The sequence below is a fragment of the Nematolebias whitei genome, chromosome 22 (genome assembly GCF_014905685.2).
Source record: "Nematolebias whitei isolate Nwh7 chromosome 22, NemWhi1, whole genome shotgun sequence".
Taxonomy (NCBI): Eukaryota; Metazoa; Chordata; class Actinopteri; order Cyprinodontiformes; family Rivulidae; genus Nematolebias; species Nematolebias whitei.
Window position 1 is genome coordinate 32,007,631 of NC_056519.1, and position 22,485 is coordinate 32,030,115.

Below are 22,485 nucleotides of genomic sequence, written 5' to 3' on the forward strand. Positions count from 1 at the left end.
TTCTAGTTGCTTAGTCACTACTCTTGTCGATGTTGAAACGTTGTTTATTTGGTTTTGATATTTGTTTCTGAGGTAAGAATGAGTTTTGTATGTATTTTAGTTGGAGACTGTAAAGGACTTTAACTATGCCAACATGCAGTTCACTCGTTAAAACCTAATCTTTGCGGAGCCAATGTAGATTGATGCTACCTTAAGTACCATGATCTACATTGGTCTCGCAACGCTTAAGCCGAACCTACTCGAACAATTCTATTCGCGGGGATAGCTAATTCTTTTTGATGAGTCTCGCCATAGACTCCAAAAACATTTATAGGGAAACCAAACACCCAATCTCAAGTCGTTCGTCTAAAAGGACCACAGACAATTGAACCAAACTATATTTTGCCATGTAAAGCTAACTTAAACCAAGTTAGAGATGGAAAAATAGTTTGGAATGCCCTTCTATAGGTATAGACCCCTATAACTACCCGTTTCAGCATGTTCCACCCCTTAACTGGTAGCTGTAACTGTTCCCAATCATAATAGCTTACACACCAGGTGCATATAGGTTAAGGCCTTATGTAAAATCCCCTTCATAAGCCCACCTTAAACCACATAATTGCATGACACATTGAACCAGAACGGCACCGACTGGACATCACCCAGCGACGACCTTCGCTGGAGGAGACCTGCAATCCTGACGTTGGTCTCCACTCTTCATCCAGTGGCCGCATCTTCAGTTCAATCAAGGGAACCCCTCTGTATGCTGATCAATCAACACCTCAATTCGTTGTGGATTTACCGTTGTGGATTATATGACTTTTTCCAATGGATTACAGACTTTGTTTCCAAGGGGTTAAAGCATTGCTACAATGGAATTACCAACAACATTATGGAATTACCAACAACATTATGGAATTACCAACAACACAATGGAATTACCAAAAACATTGTGGGATTACCTCCTTTGACTTTTGTTTTCCCTTGCTGGATTACATCAAGCTCAAGGACATTCGAAGGCGTAAGTTCATGTTGGAATTCATCACCATGGACAGGCGATGATTTCCAAAGGGGGGACTGTAGTGAACTAAGCCTCAGGTCAAAATCTGGCCCTGAGGGCCTTCCTGGGACAAGAACTGTTATTTCATTGATTTGAGTCCAGAAACACAAATTAAGTTCATCCAGAGACTTTCTAAGTGTGTCCTGCACTGATCAATTGAAAGAACACTCTCTTTTTTATTATCATTACTTTTTTACAAATGTCTTGATAATCAAAAGTGTTTTTAGTTCAAACCATTTTTAAATGTTGAAGTGAACTACTCATTTTAAATCAACTGTGAAACAGTATAAATGATTTTTAATCCTCATTCAAAGTAGAAATCAAGTTAATGTCTGTTACAAGAGTAATTATGCATTTTTGATCTTCTGTCTGAAATGAGCAAGTCGTAATGTGGGTCATAAGTCAAGTTTCGGTCAAAAACATGTTTACTGGAAAGAAATGTCATGTTTAACTTTTTAGATAGATAGAAGAAGACTGGCTCCAAAAGGTCTCTGTTCTTCAAAACATCTTTCTGTCTGTTCTTAAAACAATCTACTCTGTCTCCTTGACTTTTAATGACCCTCTTACGTCACTAAGACCACACCCCTGTTGGTTCTTTCAACCAATCAGGAAGTTCTCAGAGGAGTCGGAAGTGACCTCTTTAAAAGGGTCAACACTTCCTAGTTCCAGCAGAACAACGGGAACTAAGCTGAACAAAGTTCCAGAAGGAAGAACAAAGTTCCGAGTCTCGTGGGGATTATGGAATCTTCCACATCTGAGTGGAACCTCTGACGGGCTCACAGCTCATGTGAGTCCACCTGAGAGGTGAGCGTGGTGTTGAACGAAGTACCGTCACTACTTCGGACGATTCACAGCTGTTCCTTTGGAGACGCTGGAAAGATAGCGTTAATTGGAACTCCGTACCAGTGGAGACATCTTCTACAAGGTAACGGGTCCCTCACTAACGAAGTGTACCGAGGTGGAGCTGGGTTCGGATGGAGGGTGCCGTTCGTTATCAACGCACTTTTCCCTCATCCATTTTCTCTCCATTTAAACTCCTTCATTTCCCATCTTTAAAACTCTTCTATCTGCCAGTAATTAATCCAGATATTTTCAGAAATGTCTGTTGTAAAGCTGCAAGTGATACCATGGCCGTATGGTTCTCATTGTAAAGCTCATTAATTAAGCTGTTGTTGAAATCAATCTGCCAATTATTGTAAATGTGTGATGTGTTTTAAATCGTTTTTAATTAAACGGCTCACTGTTGTTGGCGAGTCAGAAATTAAAACACGTTTCCGTCCACATTTAATCATTCAAAACACGATAGAACTCAGTCCATAAAAATGAAAGAATCCGTTTAAATTATGAATAATATCTGACAGGTATATGTTCATTACAATATCCACATTGCTCTAGAGCCTGTCTTGTGTGGGATTTCTCCTTCTGCCTGGCTCCTGAGTTAGTGGTGATGCTGTCTGCTCTGTGATACAGAGTCCTGATGACTCCTAACTTGTACTCCAAAGGGTGATGGGAGTCAAACTGCAAATACTGGTCTGTGTGGGTGGGTTTACGGTACACCTCGGTTTGCAAATGTCCTCTATCAGAGACTGAGACCTCATAGTCCAAGAAAGCCAAACTGCCATTTTTTACATCTTCTCGTGTGAACTTGATGTATTTATCCACAGAGTTGATGTGGTCAGTAAAATGTTGGGCTTCCTGAGATTTAATTTTAACCCAGGTGTCATCAACATACCTGAACCAATGACTTGGTGGTGTCCCTGAAAAGGACATCTAGGCTCTCTTTTCTACCTCCTCCATGTACAGGTTGGCAACAATAGGAGAAACTGGAGACCCCATAGCACACCCATGTTTCTGCCTATAATATTGCTCCCCATTTGTGAAGTAGGTTGACTGCAGGCACAGTTTCAAGAGTTGACACAGTTGTTCTGTGGAAAGTGTGGTCCTGCTGCTCAGAGTGGTGTCTGATTTTAATCTTAAACTGACCACCTCTACTGCATCCTCAACAGGAATGCACGTAAACAGTGATGTGATATCAAAAGAGACCATTGTTTCATCAGTCTCCATGATGACATCCCTCACCTTATCCACAAGTTAGGAGTCATCAGGACTCTGTATCACAGAGCAGACAGCATCACCACTAACTCAGGAGCCAGGCAGAAGGAGAAATCCTACACAAGACAGGCTCTAGAGCAATGTGGATATCCTAACTGGGCCTTCCTGAAAGCAGAGAGGAAACCCAAACAGGACTCCAATCAGCCATCAGGTGAAAAGGAGGAACCCAGACCCAGACCAGTGGTCATTCCGTAGGTTGAGGGAGTATCAGAGAAACTGAGATGTTTATTTTCTAAACATAACATCCCAGTGGCTTTTAAAGCCCAAAATACATTACGGCAAAGACTGGTTCATCAGAAAGATCCAGTCCCCCAGCACAAACAGAGTAATATTGTGTATGCTGTTCAGTGTCAGGAGGGCTGTGATCAGTCTTACATCGGGGAAACTAAACAGCCACTGGCCAAAAGGATGGACCAGCATAGAAGATCAACATCATCAGGCCAGGATTCTGCAGTCTACACTCATCTCCAGGCCAGCGGTCACTCTTTCACGGATGAAGATGTTCACGTCCTGGACAGAGAGGAACAATGGTTTGAGAGAGGCGTAAAGGAGGCCATCTTTGTGAAAAGAAATCGTCCATCATTAAACAGGGGTGGAGGCCTCCGGGTTCAACTGTCCCCCTCTTACAATGCTGTTATTGTTAGTATCACTCAACCCCCTGTGAATAGCAAACAGCCATCAGGTGCTAATGATCCATTGTTAGGCTGATGGTCCTTCTTGACCATGTGAGCAGGTGGTTTTGGTTGTCAGCAGCAAACTGGTTGATCCACTCTGAGAAGGTGCTATTTAAGAGACTGAGCTGAATACAGCACCTCAGACTGAGGAAGTCTCTCGGATGAGAGACGAAACGTTTCTACATTTTTTTTGCTTTGTTTTGTTTTTTGTCATTTTTGTTTTCTTGTTTTTTGAATGTCCAGAGGACCAGATTGAACTTTTTCTGGGTAAATAAAAATAGTGATATAAAACAAAATAAAATGAAGCTACATTATAAAACAGGGTAAATTACAAAAAACAGGAACATGTCTGCATTGATTTTTGTATTGAACTTATCAAATGTTTAAAATCCCTTTAAGAAATCAAAGTGGATTTCTTCAGTTCCTGTTGCAAGGTGTTCCAGGAAATAGGAGCAGAGTAAGAGAAGGCCCTTTTGTCGTTCAGTCCTCACTGAGGGGACGCTGCACGTAATGATATCTTAAGAGCACCTGTTGTTACTGCACTGATGATGTGACGCAGGAGGAGATGTATGAAGGCAACAGACCAAGAAGTTATTTAAAGATGAAAATGTACCAGTGAGAGAGTCTACATGAAGTTAATGATGTCCAGTTAACCAGTGAATACAGGATGCAGTGATGGGTATGATAGTTACAGCCAGTTACGAATCTTAGCACACCATGATAGACAGCATCCAACATCAGCAGGGTGCTTGTAGGAGCGTTCATGTAAATGTCAATGTAGTCAGTGGAGGGAAGGAAGGTCACAGCTACAAGGTGTTTCCTAACGTTTAGAGTTAAACAAGATCTATTTTTAAAAAAACAAAACAAAAAAAAACAACAACCCTGATTTAATTTCAGTTTCTTTACCAACTTTTCAACATAAGGCTTAAAAGAGCAATGTGTCGACCAAGATACCCAAGTTTTTATAAGAATCGACAAATTCAACAGGAACACCAAAAAAGGAAGAACTGCTGGCACCAACTTTCTGTTTGAAAACAGCATCCCTTTGGTTTTATCAGCATTTAGCACATGTTTGAGACAGAACAAACCTGACTGGATGATGTCAAATGCAGATTGTAGAAGCTGGAAAACCTTAGCAACTGTTCTAATTCGACAATAAAAAACTGACTCGTCAGCATTGAAGTGTAAGGATGCATCAGGAAAAAGGTTTAATGATCTGAACTACATTACTTATGTAGATTGCACGTCTCTGCAGACGTGTTGCATGGATCTAACTTTCATTCATACAAAGTACATGCACCTTCTTTGAACTGAATGGCACGAGAACACCTGCCATGTTCTGGCAGCTGCACAGAGTCTATATGATCCATTCATCCATCCATTTTCTTCCGCTTATCTGGGGTCGGGTCGCGGGGGTAGCAGCTTAAGTAGGGAGGCCCAGACTTCCCTCTCCCCAGCCACTTGTGCCAGCTCCTCCAGGGGAATCCCGAGGCATTCCCAGGCCAGCCGAGAAACATAGTCCCTCCAGCGTATCCTGGGTCTCCTCCCAGTGGGACGTGTCCGGAACACCTCACCTGGGAGGCGTCCAGGAGGCATCCTAACCAGATGTCCGAGCCACCTCAAGTGGCTCCTCTCGACGTAGAGAAGCAGCGGCTCTACTCTGAGTCCCTCCCGGATGATAGAGCTTCTCTCACTGGGAATAAGCCCGACTTACTGCCGGCAATGCGGACCAGGCTCTGACACCGGTCATACAGGTACCTAACAGCCCGTATCAAAGGGTCTGGTACCCCATACTCCCAGAGTACCCCCCACAGGGTTCCCCGAGAGACGCAGTCGAACACCTTCTCCAAGTCCACAAAGCACATGTAGACCAGTTGGGCAAATGCCCACACACCCTCCAGGACCCTGCTGAGAGTGTAGAGCTGGTCCAGTGTTCCACGACCAGGATAAAAACCGCACTGCTCCTCCTGAATCCGAGGTTCGACTATCCGATGGACCCTCCTCTCCAGAACCCCCGAATAGACCTTACCAGGGAGGCTTAAGAGCGTTATCCCCCTGTAGTTGGAACACACTCTATGGACTCCTTTTTGAATAGGGGAACCACAACCCCGATCTGCCAATCCAGATGAACTTCCCCCGATGTCCACGCAATATTACAGTCGCGTAAGCCAACACAACCCTACAACATCCAGAGCCTTAAGGAACTCATGGCGAATCTCATCCACCCATGGGGCCCTGTCACCGAGAAACTTTTTAACCACCTCGGTGACCTCAGCACCAGAGATTGGAGGGCCCGACCCAGAGTCACAAGGATCGTGTCATTGGGAGGGAACAACTAGACTTCAGACTTCTTTTCATTGAAACTCAAGAAATTTAATGCCATCCAGTCCCTGATGTCAGCCAGGCAGTTGAGTAGCAGTTGAATAGAACATGTACCATTGTATCTTAGGAGGAAGTAAATTTGACAGTCATCGGCATAGAAGTGGAAGGGCATGTTGTGTTTCCAGAAAATAGCACCAAGCGGCAGCAGGTATAAAGAGAATAGGAGGGGACCCAGGATGGACACCTGCGGAACCCCCCATTTAAGCTCTGCCTCTGCAGAACTAAAATCCTTGATGGAGACACAAAAGGATCTGTCAGCAAGGTAAGATCTGAACCAATTGAGGGCTGATCCTGTGACGCCCACTCACTGCTCCAACCTAGTAATGAGGATCTCATTGTCAATGGTTTCAAAGGCGGCTGTGAGGTCCAACAGGACAAGCAGCACAGAATCACCGTTATCTGTGAATCTGAAGATGTCGTTAAAGACCTTCAGCAGGGCAGTTTCAGTGCTGTGGAGAGGTTTAAAGCCAGATTGGAAAAGCTCTAAGATGGCGTGATCCTCTAGGAAGCACTTAAACTGGGACTCATCTATTTTCTCCAATACTTTAGAAACAAATGGGAGTTTGGAGACAGGCCGGTAGTTGGAAACGACTAAGGGGGTCAAGGTTTGGTTTTTTAAGGAGAGGCTGGACGGCAGCATGTTTAAAGGATTTTGGCAGCATGCCAGTGGATAAACTACTGTTTACTATATCAAGAATGGATGGACCTAGAGTTGGAAAAACCTCCTTTAGTAGTCGAAGGTGGACCACATCAAAGGGGGAGCCAGAAGGTTTCAAGCTGCACATGACCTGCTCTAGAGAAGATAGAGTGATGGGTTCAAAATGGTCAAAAGGAGCTACAGATTGAAGTGGGATGGATGGGTCATGAGTTGGAGGGAAATGAGAGCCCTGGTGGTCGCAATTTTTTCCAAAAAGAAATGTAAGAAGTTGTCGCACAGCTCAGTCGAGGCTTCCAGAGGTGATGGTTCAGTGAGGTGGAGAACAGCATTTAGGGTGGAGAAGAGGACACGTGGGTTGTGAGAGTTTGACGTAATTATATCAGAGAAGTATTTGGATTTTGCAGCTTTCACTGCTTTCTGATAACGGCGCCAACTCTCTTTAAGTATTTGAAAAGAGACCTACAGCCTGTCTTTCCTCCACTTTCGCTCCGCCCTCCTGCACTGCTGCCTAACGGCCTTGGTGACGTCACTCAGCCAAGGTTCTGCTCTCAGTTTTGATTTTCTAGTTTTAACAGGCGCAACATGATCCAGAGTCTTTAAGCAGACAGAGTTGAATTGGGATGTCAGCTCCTCAGTGGTGGTGAGAAACACTGGGGCCTGAATTATCATTTCAGAGTTATAAACATCTGTGAAGCGTGCGGCAGTGAAGTAGTTAATGGTCCGGGTCCTACGTGCAGGAATGCACGGCTTAGGAGTTAGATGGGAGAGAATGAACTCACAATGGACTGGCGTGTGGTCTGAAAAAACATTATCACCAATAACAAGATTATTAACAGTCATATCATGAGTTAAAACAAGGTCCAGTGTATGTCCACACTCTTGGGTGGGAAAGTATACATGCTGAGTTAAATTAAATGAGTCCAATAGATCTAAAAAGTCCTTAACCAAGGGCTTCTCAGGACAGCACACGTGCAAATTAAAGTCCCCAATAATGAAAACATGCTCATATTTTGGTGTGATTTCAGCCAAGAAGTCAGAAAACTCATTTATAAATTCCTTAGACCGAGGTGGGTGGTAGACGAGTGCAAATAAAGTCTGAGGTGAATGTCCGAGTTCAAAGACGCTCAGCTCAAAGCTAGCATGAGAAACTGGGATGGGCAGTTGTTTACAGTCAAAAGTTGATTTGAATATTGTTAATAATCCACCACCGCGCCGGCCTGATGGCCGCGGGGCGTTAAAATACAAACAGTTCGGTGGCAATAATTCCGTCAAGGAGCTGGACTCACCTTGAGACATCCAAGTCTCTGTGATACACAGAAGTTCCAAATTGTGCTCTTGAAAGTAGTCCCTGAGGATAAAAGTTTTGTTGGTAACAGATCTTGCATTGACCAAACACATCCGGATATTGTCCGAAGTGGAGCTAGCAGCGGTGGTGTTAGCGCGCGCTAATGGCCGCAGGTTTTCAATAACAGCCCTTCCAGGTCGGTCCAAGCTGCGCACCGGCTGACAACTCACGTTGGTTACCTGGTCCGGGCACACAGGAAGCTGGCGATGGAGACCATGACCACCAGCTGGAGAGGAAGATGCAGTGCGCAGAGCTTTAAGCTTCACCAGCTGACCAGCATGTTTTCCCCTGCGTCTGAAGCGATATCTCAGGGCAGGGAGGTGAGGAGCACAGCGGAGGTAAACTGGCACGTCCGCCAGCAGGGGGGGAGGGGGTCCAGAGGTACGCTCATATTGTTCCAAATAAGCGACTTCAGTGACAGAAAAACGAAGATCCAAAAGTTGTTGTCTGTCATACACCAGCAGAGAGTTGATGTCACAGATGAGAAATGCAAAAATCAAAAATAATCCGAACACCATCAGCAGAGGTGGATTGCAAGCCATGTACACGGGTGCCATCTTACCGGAAGTCCAAGTTCCTAGAAGTGTTGGTGGTATACCACTTTCCCCCCCGAGACGCCAGATGGTGGACCAGAATTGCCTCTAAGCCGTGCGAAAGTCGTTCTCCATGGCCTCACTGAACTCATTCCATGCCTGAGTTTTTGCCTCAGCGACCCCACGAGCCGCATGTCGCTTGGACTGCCGGTACCCATCAGCTGCTTCCGGGGTCCCACAGACCAAAAAGGCCCAATAGGACTCCTTCTTCAGCCTGACAGCATCCCTCCCCGACTGTGTCCACCACCGGGTTCGAGGGTTGCTGCTGCAACAGGCACTGACAACCTTGCAGCCACAGCTCCAGTAAGCCACCTCAGCAATAGAGGCATGGAACATGGCCCACTTGGACTCAATGTCCCCATCTCTCCCGGAACATGTTCGAAGTTCCCCCTGAGGTGGGAGTTAAAGCTCTGTCTCACAGGAGACTCTGGATCTCCAAGTCCAACAACAGAACACCACTTGGGTTCAGGGGGGGGGGGGGGGGGGGGGGCGTTCCTCCCTACCACACCCCTCCAGGTCTCACTGTCATTGCCCAAGTGAGCATTGAAGTCCCCCAGCAGAACAAGGGAGTCCTCAGGAGGTGCGCTTTCCAGTACCCCCTCCAAGGACTCCAAAAAGGGCAGATAATCTGAACTGCCGTTTGGTGCATAAGCACAAATGACTGTCAGAACCTGTCCCCCACACGTAGGCGGAGGGAGGCCACCCTCTCATTCACTGGGGTGAACCCCAACACATAGGCACCAAGATAGAGGGCAATACGTATGCCCACTCCTGCTCGGCGCCTCTCACCAGGGGCTACTCCAGAGTGGAAGCGTGTCCAACCCCTCTCAAGGAAACTGGTTCCAGAGCCAGAGCCATGCGTAGAGGTGAGTCAGACTATTTTTAACCGGAACCTCTCAACCTCACACACTAGCTCAGGCTCCTTCACCACCAGTGAGGTGACATTCCACATCCCAATAGCCAGCTTCTGTAGCCGAGGATCAGACCGCCAGGGTTTTGTTGATTTGCTTTGTTTTGTTGGTTTTTTTGAATGTCCAGAGGACCAGATTTAACTTTTTTAGATTTTTCTACCTGGATTATTGAGCATGCATCAGGATATATACAAAAGTGTAGAAGTTATATTAGCTGAAGGAGCGTTTTGGACAGAGTTATTTTATAAACCTGAAACACAATAAAAAAATGGGCCCCTATTTGGCGATCCCTTCAGCTTAGCTTGTTGGGAGACTTCTATCCTAATCATCATTCTCTGTGCTCTACGACTATTGATGAGGTACTGGCTGTTACTGACTGAATAAGTTTTAAAAATCATGATAATAAAGTTTTTTCTGATTCTGATTCTGAATATTACTTCAAAATGAACAGGCCATCCCTATCACAACAAACCCACTGAGTTTTTTTTTCTGTTCCCTTCAACAGGGATCACACAAAATCACACATAGCTTTTTAGATTGTTGCACCAGATGTCGTTCTTGTTGCAACCTGGGCTTGAACCTGCAGCCTCAGGATTACTAGAATGCAGCACTGACCACTAAGCTACCAAAGCTCCTTCAAACCTGCTGATGTCTATCTCTCAGGAAATCTCTGATCCCTGTGATGGAGTTAAATTCCAAGCAGTCTGCGCCTCAGATAAATAATGTTAAATTATTATTTTTATGAATGTTTTTGTTAACGTTATTTTTATACGTATACGAATGTTTCTGTTCAGAGCCCTGAGATGACTTCTCTTGTGCCTATAAATAAACTGAACTGAGTTGAATTGATCCAAGCAGAAAGGATTCTGCTAACATTCAGATCCCACAAACATTTTTACGTAAGCTCAACTGTGATAAATTCAGATGACACATCTATAAACAGCCATTAAACAATTTGCATGTGCTACTTTTAAAACTGGAACAATAGTTGCCACTTTTCTCACCTTCACAGGAGCTTTGGGATCCATCTTGAACTTGTCGGGGAAAGTTCTGCTGAGGGCCAGATGGCGGGCATATATGTAGAACTGTCAATCACAATTCAAAACAAAAGTAGTCAATTAGAACTCCAACATTTAACTGAATTAACAGTATAAATATTTCTTTGATCCTATATTTGAAAGTATAACATTATATTTTTACCAACTCAAGGCTATTCCATTTGTTTGCAGATGACATTGTGATCTGTGGTGAGAACAGGGAACAGGTGGAAGAGAATTTGGAGAGGTGGAGGTATGCACTTGAAAGAAGAGGACTGAAAGTCAGCCGTAGTAAGACAGAGTCCATGTGTGTGAATGAGAGGGAGGAGGTGGAACAGTGAGGCTACAAGGAGCAGAGGGCACAAAGGTGCAGGACTTCAAGTACTTGGGGTCCACTGTCCAGGAAAATGGGGAGTGTGGTAAAGAGGTGAAGAAGAGAGTCCAGGCAGGATGGAGTGGATGGAGAAAAGTTTCAGGAGTGATTTATGACAAAAGTGTGTCAGCAAAGGTCAAAGGAAAATTTTGCAAGACAGTGGTGAGACCTGCTATATTGTATGGTCTGGAAACAGAGACATGGACAGGAGAAAGAACTGGAAGTGGCAGAAATGAAGATGTTGAGGTTCTCCTTAGGAGTGACAAGGATCAAAGACCAACAACATGCATGTTAGGCTGCCCTCAGGCCCAGGCCTCCTTTGCAAAAGAAATCTGTGATCTCAATGGGATTTGCCTGGTTAAATAAAGGTTAATAAAATAAAACAAAAGGACGGCTAAGATTAGGCATGAGACCATCAGAGGTATATTACAGGTTGAACAACTGCGAGATAAAAGAGAGGCCAGACTGAGATGGTTTGCACATGTCCAGAGGAGGGACAATGGCTATTTTGGTAGCAGGCTGTTAGAAATGCAGCTGCTATGAGTCAAAGTGTCTTTATTTGTCGTTCACACCACATGTGGTACATGTGGTGGAGCAAATTTGTGTACACAGGGTCCCAGTTACATACAACAAAACAATTTTTTACATTGTAAATTTTTTCTTTACAATTTATACATTGTAAAGAAAAAACATGAGTAAGATCTAATATAGGAACTAAGAAATACGCTAAAACAAAAATTCACTAAGCACAAATAGTACAAAAACAATACACCAAACAACAGCAGCACCAACATGAGTCTGTGTGGGCAGATCAGTAGGAATGAATACAGCAGCATAAAATAAATCAGCAGCATAAAATAAATCAGAAGCATAAAATAAATCAGGAGCATAAAATCAATAACATGGATATTCAGCAGCACATATCAACAATCAAGTGGCATTACAGTGATTTATTTTTTCACAGTGATTATTCTGGTTAGAGATTCGTGAGTCTAACAGCCTCAGGGTAGAAGCTGTTCCTCAGTCTAGTGGTTCTACACTTAATGCTCCTCAACCTCCTTCCTGAGGGGAGCGGGGCAAAAAGTGTGTGTGCTGGGTGAGTGGGGTCCTTCATGATGCAGGTGGCCCTCTTCCTGCATCTGGAGGTGTAGATGTCTGTGATAGTGGGGAGGCTGATTCCAAAATCTTCTGTGCAGCCTTCACCACTCTCTGCAAACTTTTTCTTTCTGCAGCTGTGCAGCCTCCATGCCACACATTGATGCTGGAGCACAAGATGCTCTCCACTGCACACCTGTAGAAGGAGGTGAGGACTGAGCTTCCCAGACCAGCTCGTCTCAGCCGCCAGAGGAAGTAGAGTCTCTGATGAGCTTTCTTGATCATGCTGGAAGTGTTGTTGCCCCAGCTGAGAATGTCATTCAGGTGTACACCCAATTACTTGTAGCTGGAGACCACTTTCACCACAAATCCTCCTATATTCAGGTGGGGTGGGGGGTAGGTGTGTTTGTTCCATCTGAAGTCCACGACCAACGCCTTTGACTTATTCATGTCCACGACCAACGCGTTTGACTTATTCACATTGAGGTGAAGTTTGTTCTTCCTGCACCAGCTCTTCAGGTGTTCCACCTCCTGCCTGTAGCTGGACTCATCATTGTTTGTGATGCATCTGTAGCACGAAGCTGCACTGCTTTAACTATGACCTCTGACCCTTGTTCATCTTTCAGACTCACCATGAATCGTGCTCTTTAAAGTTACTTCTGGCTTGAATAATGACTGATGTTTTTCTACACATTTCTCATTCTTGGACACAGAGTCAGCTAAAGTTTGACAAATGTTTACCTTATTTTTCCTGTTTCTAAGAAAGAAAAACAAATCATTAATGACGTTTGTTTTATTTGGGCGGCTGTGGCTGAGTGGTTAGAGCAGTCGTCCTCCACTGCAAGAGTTGGGGGTTTGAATCCAACAGCAGTCACATGCTGAAGTGTCCCTGGGCAAGACACTGAACCCCTCATTGCCTCTGATGTGTGTCCCATCAGTGTCTGAATGTGATAAAAGTTCTTATTAGTCTCTTTAGAATGATTTGTTCAATTAGCTTTGTAGAAATCTAGTAGAGAGCTGTGTGAATGGGTAAATGAGGCACAGATTGTAAATTGTGTCGATAAACCTGGTGTCTAAGTGATGATGTAACGGACAACCAGCTTTAATGAAGGTGAAGCCTGATCAAGTTCTCCTCAACAGCTGAAAACAAAAGGACTGACCTTCTGTTTTAAATCAAGCTAAATATAATAATGTGTAACCAAAAATGTTTTACCAATAATCAACAAGTAATCAACTAATGAGATGTAATGAATTACAAGAATTGTATAACCAATTGTATGATTGTATGATTTGTTTGTTATTTGAAAGTGTTAAAGTGAAAGGAGCAGATCCGAGACCTGATGAACCATAGGCAAGTCTGAACATGTCTTAAGCAGAGAGAAAGAAAAGAACAGAGTTCAAACTAGGAAGATGGTTAATATATAAACCTTGTAAGGTTCTGCATAAGATATTCTAAGCTGACAATGGAAAAACATGTATGAAAAACATTATAAAGAACAAAAGGTCATGAGGTTCAACTCAGCTCATCTCGTGGTGACGCACTTCTGAGCAAAACAGGAAACATAAAGTGAATAACAAAGTTCTGGAAAGTACCGAAAGCAGAGCAAAAACAGCTTTGTGGAAAAGTACCCAGAGCAAAAACAGGAAACAGCTTGTTTTTCTCAAGTTCTGGAAAGTACCCACACCTAGCAGAAACAACTTTGGGGAAAACCCAAAGAGCCAGTTAGAACCGGTTGAGGTGCAAAACAACAGTTAGTTACTGGAAAAAAGATGATATCATTTTCCAAGAAAGGCCTCTAACCCTTCCTTAAGAGGAGGAGGAAAAAGGAGTCTTTAAATACAGATTGAACTGATGAAACTTGGTCAAAGCTGAGTCAAAGAGTCGAGCAGAAGGAACTACAAGCAAGAAGCAGCTCGGAGGATCAGAGAAGCCCAAAAGGAGTTGGATTCTATCAGTTGGAGACGAGGCTGGGATTTATTTCTCTTCTCACTGAAATGGGATTGGATTTAAGTCTTACTTGTCAAACAAGCAACTGGAGGATCTTCATACTTCTAAAAGCTTGACCCAGGCTCGTTCAAAGCTCTGATTTTTTCTAATTGGGATAGTTGCTTGCTTTGGGGGTTGGCCAGTACTTCTCTCCTAGGAGACTGGAAATATGCCTCTCATCATCACAAAGATTCTCTGAGGGTCACTTCAGAATCATGGTAAGCAGACTCCCCCCGTTCCTCTGCTCTAAATAGATTAATTCATCAGATTAGAAATATAGCATACAGGATAAATCTGAGAGTATTAAACTGGGTACTAGTAGGTTTTGCTCGGAGGTGTACAATCTAAGCTGGAAACTCTGAATTGTGGTTGATCTCATATTTCCTATAGAGCGCTACTTTGATAAATAAATAAATAATTATGTACAGGAAAAAATTTAGGTCACACATAAAAAGTATTTTGGGCAAACACGAGGCAGGGAAAACTTTTAGATGTTTCTGAAACAGGACACACTGAACGGTGTGTCCTGTTTCAGAAAAAAGGGGGAGATAACAGTGATTGATGTACAGATTTGCCTTGATAGATCATGTAAAAAAGAGGTGCCAATATACAAATTTTATCAACTTCACAACAAAGCAGTAAACACTAATAATAATAACAAAAAAGACATATCTTGGTTCACTGTTGATTTTTGAGAAAATTAAAGGATGCTAGATCATTTATGTATAAATAGGAGATTTTAATAACCAAAGAATTTCTCTCTCATGTGTACAGGACGGTTCTCTTAGGGGAACGCCCCTTTTTAGACCTTTTTTTAGACCTTTTTTAAGACCTTTTTAGACCCAGGAGAACAATGAAAATGTGGTGGATCTGTGTTCTTAAATATATTTAATTTGACTTGACTTGACTTGACTAAAATAAATTAATTGAGTTTTCATGTATAGAGTGTTTTAACCACACTTTTATTATTGTCACATATTGTTTTACCTAAACAGATCTCCAGAGGAGCTAGGGCAGAGCTGGATAACTGATTTTGATTTCCTTTTATTTTTTCTAGCTCCATCAGCAAACACAATTTTTAATGCTGTATTGTACTGTTTTGAATGAAAATATATTTTCTGCGCATGCGTTTACTAAATTTTTTCCTACAGACAGGAGGAGGTAAGACAAATAAAATTTATCATCTTAACTAAAAACTAACATCACTCATGTCAAATATTCACCACCAAACTTTGAAACCTTAACTTTTCTGATTCTGATTACACATTTTCACTGCATGTGGTAATAACATATTTCTGTCTTTGATTTCTATGTTCTCTTGTGAAAATAACTTTGCTTCTTCTAGGAAGATCCAGAGTAAGGACTCTGGGGAAATCCAACATAACCTTTTTGAGGTTCAGGTTTGTAAACATGAAAAGAGGGGATGAAAGTACAAATGGAATGTGATTCATGTTGTTCTATAAAACCATTACAGTGTAGCAGTAATAATGAAATATTTTATAATGACAAACCCCTGTAGTGGAAGAGACAGAAAATACAGTCACATGCCTTAGAGGGCTGCAATTGGACTAAACACAGGGAACATCACATGAGCTATGGAGAACCACACTGTTGCCCAACTAGGATAAAAGTAGACAGGAAAAATTAGAAAAGACCTGAAGACAGACCCCCAGGCAATGATGCAGAAGATGTTTGCAGATTTCGTGGTACAGGTGGCGAGTAAAAGGAAGGCAATCTCTGGGTCCAGCGACTGCTCTGACCCTGGGAGAAGAAATTAAGGAATACAGGTACAAATCATCTTTTGAAAATTTCAGAACCTTGGTATCAGGCTTTCATTCACAGGTGACAAAACAGAAGGAGAGAGAAGAACCTGGGAGGTCCCACACACTCTGTGCTGCTGAATGTCATCATAAGGAAGAGGAAGGAGCCGAGGGGGACAGACACATACAGAGCTGAACCGAGGTGGACTGGACCTCATCAGTTGGTTGAGGGAACATCGCACGCCAGCGGAGGAGCCAAACCCATCACTGAACCAAGTTGGGATCAATCTGGTTGATGAAAGCATCCACTTTGTCAGGACGGGTGACCTGACTGACCCCACTGTATCAAGACCAGTGACTCGAGAATCCCAGAAGCCCCCACCCCCAGAAAGTCCCATTACACCCCCTTTTATCACACTTTGTCAGGGCAATTGGCCTGACATAAGACAGTCCGTGGCTGGAAAAGGAGACCGGAGTCTCCAAGCCCTGACACACACTCATAAAAAAAACCTGAACTGAACTTATTCCCCCAAAGAAAAACGAGAAGATGGACACGCTGACTTGGGCCTCTCCAGTGTACACACGTCCTTAGAAAAGTTCAAAACATATTGACATAGAGACTTACACACATGAAGAAATCTCCGCGGTCCTACAAATTTCATCACCGCTGAGCAACAAAGGACCCCTCACCTGGAAGGGCCTCCCAACTCATCGAAGAGACGAAACGCCGAGGGAAAGGGAAAAAAAATTGATGTTTGTTGTTGCTTTTTATTTGGTCATTTCAGCAGAACAGAGTACAATAGTTTTATTAAAAGTCCCAGAACTAATAGTTAAAATAGTCACAATGCTTTACACTCAGACCTAAAAACCTGTTCTAGATTGTTCTTTGTATAAAAAAAAACACTTGGGTGTGTCACCTTGCTCTTCTGCTGATTTCTCTATCTTTATTATTTTAGATTAGCTTAAAGTGATAATTTAGATTTCTGCTTTTATACTCTAAAGAATTTCTACAGCATTTTATTTTCTCTCACCTGATTATCTTTGCAGTTCATAAAAAAAACTACTGCTCACTCATAAAGAGCCCACATAACTTATTCTTTTTGCTTGGTTTTTGTTTTTGAGTGATTTTTGTTATTTTCTGTTTTTGATTTACTTGTTCCGGGGGTCCACAAGCTGAAGATGCTGAGTGAACCTGTGTGTCCAGGGTCACCGTCAGAAGGGTCTGAGGTGATGACGTGTTTTCCTCCCACGCTCTTACCATAAGCCCTGGGGGGGGGGGCGCGTTCTGCGTCATTCACACAGAATCTTCAGCTAACCGTGAAGCCCACATAAATTTATGACTTACTTATGGTAAAGCTTAGTTTTAAATAATAAACAGTAGGGAATGTTGGATAAATTACAAAATGTTATCATTTAAAACTGTTTTAGACTTCTACCTGGATTATTGAGCATGCATCAGGATGTTTTAGACTTCTTACTAATTTGCTTAAAACTCCAGCCATGTGAAATGAAGCCCAGCTGAAACACCAAACATCCAGAGTTTTGTTTGCAGCTCATGTGTTTGTACTAAGACCACAGACATTGGGTTTTTAAACAACCATGGCTGTCATTTAGTTCTGACCTTGCTATCCTGCTATCCTGTTTTTGTATCAAACTGTCTGTTAGTTTAATCATATTTTGTGTCTCTGCTGCGTCGGAGAAGCTGTATCTGCTGATTTGTGCCTTGTTTCCCACACCCCACCCTACCTAATAAAATGCGAGCGTCACAGGCGGAAAATCAGACTTCTTCTCTTGACGTTTGGTCAAGCAGAACTCTCACCTCTGCAGAGGCTCTTATCAGAAACTTACGCTTGTCTTGTGTGAATTTCTTTTACAAAGGTGTTACGAGGAAAAAAATCCCCTTCAGTCCTCCTTACCCTGACTCCTGTCGGGAGAAGTTGATCAATTTTGTTGAGAGACCAACTGATTAAATTCTTCAAATTAGGAAGGTATGCAGGAAAAAAGTGGCTCTTTAAGGGTTCACAAGACGAAAGAGAGCAAGCAGGGAAGCAGGGGGATGGAGCACAGGGAGACACGTCTGTCTTCACCAGAGCACAGACAGAAAAAAAAATTCAAAGTTTGTTAAATGAAGTAAATGTTTTAAAAACTGTTTGGAACATTTTAATCTAGGCTCTGGCTTCTTCATTTTCCTACTTTTACTTAAAAAATGGAGATGCATCAGTAATAACCAGTCTAAGGTTGCACTGTCATCTGGGTGTACCACCACCATGATGACATCTGGACCTTCCATGCCTCCTGCTGATTCAGTCCTTGGTATCCTTTCTGATGATGTCAGGACTTGCTGTCACAGTGACGGTCAGCTACCTTGGGCAATTCCCGTTGAGTCCTCCTCATGGTGTATCCTGGTCTGATCCACCAGAGAACCCCAGAAAGACAAGTGACCTGGTGCCTTCAACACTGACCCGGTAAGGAGCAGAAACCTGGTGACATGATGCCTTGGTCTGGTTATGCTATTTTAAGCTGATGCAGCTTGGTAAATCCAACAATTTTCAGTCAGGTCATTGGACAGTTTCTTTTATTTGCTGAAATGTTTCACCTTCCATCCAGAAGGCTTCATCAGTCAAGGAAATACACAACACAAAACTGATTCTTTCTCCAAACAGCTTACTCCAAAGTGAAACAAACCAGTGGTGTTGGTGCTAAGATGGTGTCTTTGGCACACCCCTCCTCTTGTGCCAGCCCTCTTCCTCATCGACAGTCATGTCAAACTGGTTCAAAACCAAAAACGTTCATGCTCAATAATCCAGGTATACAATCCAACAATTTTCAGTCAGGTCATCTGGACAGTTTCATTTTTTTTTTTTTGGAACGTTTCACCTTCTATCCGGAAAGCTTCATCAGACTTGGTAAATAATTTCCTGGCTTTCAGTGATAATAAATGATTTTATCTGATTAGATTAAATAACTTTTTTCAACCAAAATCCAAAATAAACTATTTATTAAAATAGCCAAACTTTGTCTAAATTCATGCGCATATAAAACTGAAATAATTCCTGCTCAAAGAGTGAATTTTGCCTTAGATAAGAAAATTAAGCCTTGATTGAGTCATTGTTATTGTTTGTTTATTATTGTTGTTGATTTTTAATTTTATTATTTTTGTAATAAAACTTCAAATAATACTTTGGCCTTTTCTTTTGGATGAATATTCATTTGTTATGGTATAGAACTCCCTGTAATTAACGGATTCTACTTCAGTGACTGATACTCATTATTAAAGGGTGAATATATTAATTAAGTTGTTGTTGGTCAGTAAACTGACCAGCTGATACCCGACTTTAAAGAGAGCTAAATAAATAAAAATAAATGTAGTGGAGAAAGTGTCACCCTTCTTCCTCAATCTCAAACCCTTCGTTAATGCTACACATCCAACCACCGCTGTATTGTCTGCAAACTTTACAATATGACAGCCAGGGTAGGTGTATAGTGAGGGTCCTCGCCTATGTTGATAGTTGTTTTGATGTGGGTCATGACCAGTCGTTCGAAACATTTAGCAACTATCAGTGTGAGGGCTACTGGCCGATAGTCATTCAGACCAGTCACTGTAGAGCTCTTTGGAATTGGGATGATAGTGGCAGTCTTCAGGCAAGTGGGAACTGTTGCCAGTGAGAGAGGAGTTAAAGATGTTGGACAGCGTATCGCAGAGCTGATCGGCATAGTCTTTCAACACCTTCCCTGGGATGTTATCTGGGCCAGTTGCTTTGTGAGGATTAATTGTCCTGAAAGTACTCCTTACTTCAGCTGAGGCCACACTGAGAAATTCCTTTTTCAGTGGTGAGGTGAATCTGGTGCTGGGTAGTCTGTTCAGGTCTTCAAAGTGTACATAAAACTTGTTGAGGGCATCAGGCAGTGATGAGTGTTGGGTGGTCTGTTTGGGTCTTCAAAGCGTGCAAAGAAATTGTTGAGGACATCAGACAATATTGAGTCCCTAGGGCATTTTGCACCCCTGCCCTTATAAACTGTTATGCACTTAATGCCTCTCCACATGCTCCATGGGTCTTGTGAGGAGAAATGACCCAGGATACTCTGTGCATATGTGACTTTGGCCCTCTTAATACCAGCAGCCAGCTCTTTCCTTGTCCTTCTCATCTCCTGTGAGTTGCCAGACCTGTATGCAGTGTCCCTGGATTCCAGCAGGGTGTGGACCTCTGCATTCAGCCAGGGTTTCTGGTTTGGGTAGCACTTCACAGTCCGGGTGGTGGTGACATCATCAGCACACTTGCTGATGTATCCAAAGACCAAAGATGTGTATTCCTCCAGGTCTAGCTTCCCCTCATTTACAGCAGCTTCTCTAAAGACCTTCCAGTTTGTACATGCAAAACAGTCCTTCAGTATGGAATCACTGTTCTTCACCCATCCCCTGATTTTTCTTTGTGTTGGTCAGAAGCATCTCAATGGGGAGAGGTAGACAAGGCCAGTAGTATGGAGATGTGATCAGAGAAGCGGAGGTTGGGGAGGGGTACAGGGTTCTATGCGTCTCGTATGTTGGTATAAACACAGTCGAGTTGTTATTTCCCCATGTTGGAATGGTAACATGCTGAAAAAATCTTTGCAGATTGTCTTTCAGGTTCATACCATACCATACCATTTTATTTATAGAGCACTTAAAACAGCAACAAGGCCAACTAAAGTGCTGTACAGACAGAACAACAGACAACACACAAAGCAATATACAAAATGAGGTAAATCAGAATACAGACATAAAAACGATGCAGATAATAAATACGACGACAAACCAGTGGGGAGCATACGGTTCAAAACGCAGATCCTCTGGTGTTGAAAGCTACTGAATAGTAGTGGGTTTTTAAATGGGATTCGATTTATGTTTATGTGATTAAAATCCACAGCCACCATGTAAAAAGCCTCAGAGAGAGGTCCCGAGTTCAGATCCTTTACGAGCCCCCAACTGTGTGTGTTTTTCCCACTCTTGTTTTTCTCCTCAGGTGCAGAATGCAGGCTGATGCCAATTTGGAGACTTGAACTCTTATTGGGTAGAGTTGGAAAGGACCAATTAGAACTCAGGACTGTCCTATAAAGTGGTGAAGACTGCACAAAAGTATGTTGGAGTCAGCCTCCCCACCATCACAGACATCTACACCTCCAGATGCAGAAAGAGGGCCATCTGCATCATGAAAGACCCCACTCACCCAGGACATACACTTTTTGCACTACTCCTTCAAATCAGAATCAGAATAAACTTTATTGGCATTGCACCGATACAAAGCAAATATGTACGTACAGTCGTGCGAAGATGGGCGGAGTGCATGAAGCTGCAGCTAAAAATAATTAGCGCGGCCCTCTTATTCTTATTCAGAATAATATTTTGCTTAGATGAGAAAAGGAAAGAAAACATGAGGAGAGACGGTATAAAAATAGATCTCTCACACCTTGTCCTAGACAGGGCATGATTTAAGGCATCAAAAAAACCTACCACAATAAAGCAACATAAACAGACATTATACATGTACATATAGGTGGTGAAGACATTGAATTTTTAAGGGAAAGACGTTGCATAGTCCAGAGGCCCCCCCCCCCCCCAGCCATTGTCCAGATAAGAGGTGACATTCATCTTCAGCTCAGTTGAGGTTCTGTTACATGTCCACGGCCTTGGGGAAGGGAGGGGTGAGGAAACAGTAAAAGCATCTTTGTTGTTTTCAAAACATTCCAGGAGGAGTTGAGATAAGTCAGGCATCAAGGCCACAGTTTGGGTCGGGCAGAACTCGTGAATTGTTGTTTCTGCCTTCAAAGTTTTGCTGTACATATTCTCTGATGGAAACTCCAGAACAGGCGAATTGATCCTTTACTCCAAAAGTCAAGCTCACAGCTTCTCCAGATTATTCCCACCATTCATGAGTGCTGCCAGGAAGATCACAGTCCTGATAACAGCTGCTCCAATTCCCTGACACAGCTTCCCACATTTAGTCCGAGCACTGTCGAGCTTCAACACATCCTCACGAATTTGTAGACAATCCAGATTTTACCAACCCAAACAGCAAAAACCAGTTGTCACCATGAATCCAATTTGTTTCCGTTGAGGTAAGAGGGTCCTTCTTACTCTGACTCCTGTCAGGAGAAGTTGATCGATTTTGTTGAGAGACCAAGAAGGAGGTGAAGGAGCATTAAGTGTAGAATCACTAGACTGAGGAACAGCTTCTACCCCGAGGCTGTTAGACTCATGAATCTCTAACCAGGATAATCACTGTGAAAAATCACATCATATTGCTGCTGATCTGTTTCATGTTGCTGTGTTCATTTGTACTCTTCTGCTCACACAGACTCATGTTGGTGCTGCTAGTCAGTGTATTGTTTTAACTCGTGATGTGACGGTTAGTAATTTTGAAACGTGACAATGTGTTTTCAGACCACATGCCAGTCCTGTTTGAGTTCACCTCCCCCATCTAACTCCTAAGCCGTGTGCTTCTGCATGGTGCAGCTGGGTCATTAACCGTTTCATTGCTGCGC

At 43.0% G+C, this 22,485-nt stretch overlaps 1 protein-coding gene across 1 annotated transcript in view; it reads right to left on the reverse strand.

Moving 5' to 3' along the window:
* The window catches only part of gys2 (glycogen synthase 2), a 232,173-nt gene that overhangs the window by 7,059 nt on the left and 202,629 nt on the right, over positions 1–22,485 (reverse strand). The window contains exon 15 of the mRNA XM_037696271.1: positions 10,719–10,799. Within this exon, the coding sequence (XP_037552199.1) occupies positions 10,719–10,799 (81 nt within the window). The remainder of the gene's footprint in view (positions 1–10,718; positions 10,800–22,485) is intronic.